The following is a 6,919-nucleotide window of genomic DNA, read 5'->3' as shown; positions in this document are numbered from 1 at the left end:
CACCAAGCAGACACTTTCTTTGATAATTTCAACTCAAATTTTCAGACGTCAAAGTTCATACAGATCTTTCAGTATTGTCCTATAGTGAGATTGGCAGCGAGCAGACTCACCAGAGACATCTTCCTCGTAATCAATTTTCAAACTGCAAAACAAGTTACCGTTCTGACTATAAAACACTAAAATTTTGAAGGCGAAATTAACACCAGACACTAGTAACTTGCAGTATGGTTGCCAGCAAACCAGAGTCGACCCATGAACAAATTCATACAATATCTGGTACATACTGAGAGCCTAGAGTTCACAAAACCAGGTGCTAAATTCAAGGTCCAAAAAGTTCAAGAACTTCTGAACAGAGGAGGATGATACTACAAAGAGATAAACTCTCAAGTAGGCAGTGAAATTAGACATATAAACCTAGAATTATCACAAGATTCAGAGCTCCATCCCTTACACATTTATTTACATACAAAACCGTGATACATAACCTCATACAAGGATTCATGTGCACATGAATCCCGCTCTCCACATTCTCTAGGTGAATATAGTTTTATGGACGAACAAAAACCAGAACTTTTGCAAGCTCTATTGCTTTTTCGCGGCCAAAAAACTTCTCAACAATTCCTAGAGCAAACTCCATGGAAGTTCCTGGCCCCCTGCTGGTGATGAGGTTACCATCAACCAATACCCTATTTTCAATTTCACTCTTATCTGACAGCTTGTCGCACATTGCCGGGAAAGCAGTAGCCTTTTTTCCCTGCATGAAAGAAAAAACATAGTTTACAACTGGATGCAGCACTCTGGCATATAAAAGGGATCTTACACGTTGATATTAAAACATGTTCTATTCACATTTCAAAATGTTGAGATGATGGTGCTGATATCGTGGTTTTCAAATAACAACATTGGATGACTATAATGGATAACAGATTCTGAGAGAAAGGATCTTAATGATGCAAAAGAGAAATCCAACAAGCACAGTGGTCAGGTGAATCTCTTATGCAGTTAGAACTAGCTAGTAGATTAGCACATTAGACGAACTGCAGTCAGCTCTGGGCAATGTTAATGGAGTTATACAAGTTTCAGTGGAGTGGTCCTTCAATGAAAAGGATTTCAGAAAATGCTACGAAGCATACCTTGAGTAAGCCATGGGGTTCAAAGACTAAAGCTGGTGAAGCACATATAGCTCCATAAGGCTTATTTGATTCCCTCTGCTTTTTCAATAAATTCACAAGTGTTTCTGATTTTGCAAAAGCTTGAGCACCGCCAAGTCCACCCTGAAAAGTAAAGAATACAGTTACCCTAGTCAACTGGTGAACAGTAATGATTAAACAAAAGCAAACAAGAAAACTAACTTACAGGTAAAACTATTAGGTCATACGAAAGTTTGGCCGCTTCATCCAGGAGCACATCCGCTTCCAGCTTAACTTTGCGAGAAGCAATAATGTCTAGCTTATCTTCTACAGAGGCCACTACAACAGTTGCTTTGGCTCGTCGGAGAATATCAATGATCATTATAGCTTCCATTTCCTCTGTACCATTAGCTATTGGTACAAGAATCTGAAGGGCAAAGACAAAAGGTCATAAAGGAGCATCTTGAAACAGAGTAGCAACTCTTCCTGTCATATCAAACTTATAGTTCCTCGTAACAAAATTGTAGACAACTCTCAGTTCATAGTTAACTTGTAAGAACATGAAATAATCCTACATAATGGTAACATAATTGCAAATGTAAAGCACTTGACTATATACACGATATCTAACACTACAACACAAGACGAATAATAAGCTCACTTCTTGTTCTCAAATTCTACTCTCTGCTAAATAGTGAACCAACACAAGCCTACCTGAGTTCTGCATACAATGTTCCAAGACAAAACAAATATAAAATACATGAAAAGTTCACCTTTGGGGAATCAGTGAAAGTCCACTTCATTGGGTTTCGCTCAGTTATGATATATTCATCCCCATGGTTGGAACGCATCACCTGAGTAAAAATTTGAAGTCACACACCCAGCAAAAACAGAAACAAAAGAGTATTCAAAAATACATTGACTTCTCTATCTGGCAATAAAACTAATGGTAACAGAAGAGGTCAGATCATAACAGAGCCTTTTTATTTCCATTTTTCCAGACAATGAGAGCTTCCCAATCACTCTATAAGAAAGCCACTAACAGAATAGCACCAGTGGAAAGCAGCAACCACCACCTCCACCCAATAATCAGAGGGCAAGTCTTCCAAATAAATATGAGCATTCACAGATAGCTGAGACATAACTGTGCTCTGGTGAAGCCATTTTTAAGTTTAACTAAACCAATCACTCTATAAGAAAGCCACTACCAGAATAGCAGCACTGGAAAGCAGCAACCACCACCTCCACCCAATAATCAGAGGGTTGGTCTTCGAAATAAATATGAGCATTCACAGATAGCTGAGACATAACTGTGCTCTGGTGAAGCCTATTTAAAGTTTAAGTAAACCAAGCCAAACACCAAGGCTTGTGGCTTCCTCAACTAAGAAGCGAAACTAAATGGTCCATATTTGGTAGGCTCTTAAAACCCTGCCAGGTGTAACTATTATAATGAACCACCTTTTCAGCTAAATACTTACCATTTCATGTATCTATTTCTTTCTTCATATATATGAACCTCAGGTGAATAGATTTGTTTGTTTTGTTTTGTTTCGGTCATCTTCTACAGTCTCTCTGAATTAAACACTAAAATTTTCCTCTTGAATTTTCACCAATTTTTTCCGTTTAGTCGAAGGACATTAAAAGTTCCATTTCCAAATTCCACCACATTGTTTTACTATAGAAAGCTCTACCGAATTCCTGTTTCTTTCCTGAACTCCTTCTCCTACATCAGATACGCAATCAATATCCGTTGTACCAACTCTATGAAGATCAAACTACCCAAATGATTTTATCTTCAAATGCTATTTTGGTAGTTTTATGCTTTTCTTTTTGGGAAAGAATGTGACAAGCCAAAAGAAACTATGCTGAGAAAGCATTTACCAGGGGACCAGAAACTTCATCAGCTTTCTCTTTCCCATACAATTGCTCAACAAGTGCAACAGCAAACTCTATGGTAGTACCAGGTCCAGGACTTGTCACAGCTTTGCCATCTAGCTGCACTCTTGATTCAACAGCAGTTGCACTAGATGCTGCTAATTGCTCCATTAATGATGGATAGCAAGTTGCCTGTCAAAAATCAGTTGAGGGCATAAGCTCAATTCAGTTATTTCAAGAGAAACAAAGGTACACTGGAAAAAAAATAAAAAATCTTAAACAGAGGTTTAGAGAACTTACTTTCAATCCCTTCAGCACACCCCAAGACTCAAGTGCCACTACAGGTGCAGCACAGATTGCAGCATAGAGCTTCCCATCGGCAGCTTGCTTTTTCACCAGACTTTCCAGGACCTCACTGTTTTTAAGATTGGGAGCACCTGCCATCCCTCCCTATAGCATGAAAAGCCAAAAGTCAAATTCAATTACAATAAAGCTACCAATAATGCACACTTCAGAAACTCCTGAAGATAGAACAACGAAAGTACAGATAGATAAAAGGCTTCCTCCATTGTTATATGTTATGGACTATATCAAGCTGTATGCATAGTTAGTTCTATCAAAAGACACGGGCTCATCTGAAGAAGAAAATAACGGTAAGGAAACAGATGGTTGCTTAAGACTGATATGAATCAATTTCCTCAAACAGTTCCATCCTACTGATTCCCTAAATTTCCCCGGTCGCAGCTCTCCAATTAGTTGATTAACACTGATATGTGGACTAACACTGTAAGTGGTAACCGGTCGGATCGCGTCGGGTATTGTTCCAAACCGTTCAGTAAACGGGTCCAAAATCCATCAAAGTAACTCTGAAATATTAACAATATCTATCAAAGTAACTCTGAACTATTAACAATATCTATCAAAGTAACTCTGAACTATCTAAATCCTATCTCAATATAGTAGGGATTTATTTGGACTAATCAAGTGGCCGGTGTCATTTGATCGAGCAGATCAGATTTGAGCGGCTAGAGGAGCCGGTGGTGGATTAACAGTACAAACCGGTGGGATCGGGTCGGGTATTGTTCGGAACAGTTCAGTAAACAGGTCCAAAATTATGAAAAGTACGCTTATAATTCGTAAGTAATCATTCTATACTTAACTTTTTCCCTATATTTTCAATCAGTTATTACTGATTATAATTTTTTATTTTAATTAGACACGTATTTATATGTTATTATATAAAATTAAAATATTAAAATATAGGGGCCGTGATCACTTACCCAATTTTAGCCCAAAAATTACCCACTTACTCCACCAAGAGTTTTTTAACCCCATTTACTCAATCTAACAGTGTTTGACAGTATTGCCCTCATTTTAATTAACAAATTACACTCATATCTCTCTCTCCTCCCCCTCATCTCTCTCTCTCTCTCTCTCTCTCTCTCTCTCTCTCTCTCTCTCTCTCTAAGCCACCACTCCACCGTCAATGTCGGGCCTCCACCGCCGCCGCTCTGTCCCACCTTCGGACCACCAGAGGATGACGCCATCCAACTCCACGATCCCAACCCCTCTGGACTTCGCCGGTTTTGTTCATCAAATGTCCGAGAAACTCTCCACGCCGGAATCGGGTATGGGCTTCGCCAGTTTTGTTTGTCAGATGTCCGGGAAGCTCCGAAGCTCCAAGCCGAAATTGAGTCTGGGCTTCGCTTGCAGGTTTTGGACAGCGTCAAAATTGTGGTCTCTTGGGGGCAATAGACAGATTATTGCCCCAATAATTTCTTAATTGTGGTTAATTAATCACTGAAATTAGAGTTTTGATAAGTCTTATGTTGTTTTGAGTTTATTAAAGTACAATAATTTGTCAATGATAGAAACTGGTGATTTTTTTTTTTTTTTTTGGGGGGGGGGTCTATTGGGGGGCAATAGACAGATAATGTCTTAACTGTGGTTCATTTATTACAGGTCATTTCAACAAAATGCTGCTAGATTCATCAACCAACATAATTAGGTTTATTGGGGGGTCATAAAAAGTTTATTGCCCCCCAATAATTTTTTTATAGATGGTCAGAAGTAACTCAATTTGGTTTTGAATTAGTTTACAAAAGTACAGGTATTCAAATTCAATACTTGGTGAATTTAAATCCACAACGAATTGGCTTTTTTTCACACTCTCCACTTCACTTGAACCACTTCACCCCAAGCCTCCCGAGTGGCCTCTTAACAAGAATAAATGCACCTAACAACAAAAAGATCACCCATATTCATGCAAAAAATAACAAAACAAATATATTATTGCCCCACAATAAACAGATTATTGCCACCCAATAATATATCAGAAATACCAAAACACATTAGAAGCAGTCTTTAACACAAAGGAAAATATCACTGAACACAATTATAGAGACTTTATAACAATTAAGACACATTATTGCCCCCCAATAGGAAGATTATTGCCCCCCAATAATCTCAACTCCGGTTGACGATTTTGCCCACAATTCCAGTCGTTTTTCCACAATTCCGGTTGACCGTTTGCCTTCACACTGATTTGACTCCGATTGCAACGACTCCGGTTCCAGCCCGGGACCGGAGATACAATCAAGTTGCGATTTCCGTGATGATCAGTCACCGGCGAGAGAGACAGAAGCAAATCGAAGACGTACCCGATTCTACTGGCGGTCGTCAATTCCTTCAGAAGGTCCAACCCGGCCTCGCCGAGCTTCTCAGCGACGAGGACCGTCGACTTGGCGTCGAGCCTGGCCGCGGAGAGCACGACAACGAGTTTCAGCGCGGCGATGGCGAGAGCCGGCGTCGTGGGCGACCTGCTGAAGGGATGGAGGGAGGGAGAGAGAGAGAGAGAGAGAGAGAGAGAGAGAGAGAGAGAGAGACTTCTCTCTCTAAGTGAGAAAGGAGAGGGCAAAAAAGTCCCAAAAAAATAAAAAGAATTAATTGGGTATTTAGGGAAATAATCCCTTAGAGTGTTTTGGGTAAATGAGATTAAAAAAAAGTTAGTGGAGCAAGTGGGCAATTTAGTGCCTAAAATTGGGTAAATGATCATTTCCCCTAAAATATATATGTCTGCCTAAACAATTAGGCGGTAGGCCCTCCTCCCATCAGCCTTGACTGTAAGAACATTAACTTATCTATTGTATAATAAGTTTTCTTATTTTTTTTTTTTTTTTTTTATTGTATAATAAGTTAAAGATAAAATGTTACAAACAGTACCCGAACTAAGGCTCATTCTTAACTTCAGTACCCGACTAGGTAAAACTATCACTTTGGTACCCTAAGTTTGAAGTCCGACCCAAGAATGGTACATGCCGTCCATCACGGCTTTAACTAGCTAACTACGTGGCATATTTTGAGAGTCCTCATGGTTTGCCACATAGCAAAGACTTAACGCTGTGATGGACGGCGTGTACCATTCTTGGGTCGAGCTTCAAACTTGGGGTACCAAAGTGATAGTTTTGCATAGTCGGGTACTGAAGTTAGGAGTCGGCCTTAGTTCGGGTATTGTTTGTAAAATTTTCTCTAAGTTAAATACATATCTATCTATCTGAGACTCAACCTTTTGCCTACTGATTTCTGGAACATTGATTTTATTACATCATTAAAACAGGATTTTCTTCCTTGGATACGAATCAAAAACCAGATTGTTTGAGTAACAGTATTTGAAGAGATTAGAGTCAAAAGGAACCAAGAAACAAAGGAATTTTAGGGTTTTCTCATTTGTGTATTTATCTTCTCCAAGAAAGGAGTATATATACAAGATACAGCATGTCCTACTAGGAAACAAAACAGAAGAGAATATTCCTAATAATATACAAGATACACAATCCTAATAATACACGGAATGACACTCCCCCTCAAGTTGGTGCATACAGATCACGGATGCCCAACTTGTCAAGTGAATCATA

At 39.2% G+C, this 6,919-nt stretch overlaps 1 protein-coding gene across 1 annotated transcript; it reads right to left on the bottom strand.

The window, feature by feature from the left end:
• Positions 1–235: 235 nt before the first annotated feature.
• LOC112165412 (protein DJ-1 homolog B) lies at positions 236–3,724 on the bottom strand. Its single transcript, XM_024301897.2, has 7 exons — positions 3,551–3,724; positions 3,306–3,455; positions 3,012–3,197; positions 1,904–1,984; positions 1,357–1,557; positions 1,134–1,274; positions 236–754 (listed from the first exon to the last, which is right to left on the bottom strand). Exons 1-7 carry the CDS (start codon positions 3,572–3,574, stop codon positions 548–550), a joined length of 990 nt encoding a protein of 329 aa, XP_024157665.1. The 5' UTR covers positions 3,575–3,724; the 3' UTR covers positions 236–547.
• Positions 3,725–6,919: the final 3,195 nt, after the last annotated feature.

Source organism: Rosa chinensis, chromosome 5 (assembly GCF_002994745.2).
Source record: "Rosa chinensis cultivar Old Blush chromosome 5, RchiOBHm-V2, whole genome shotgun sequence".
Taxonomy (NCBI): domain Eukaryota; kingdom Viridiplantae; phylum Streptophyta; class Magnoliopsida; order Rosales; family Rosaceae; genus Rosa; species Rosa chinensis.
This window is presented reverse-complemented; position numbering and strand designations above follow the sequence as displayed.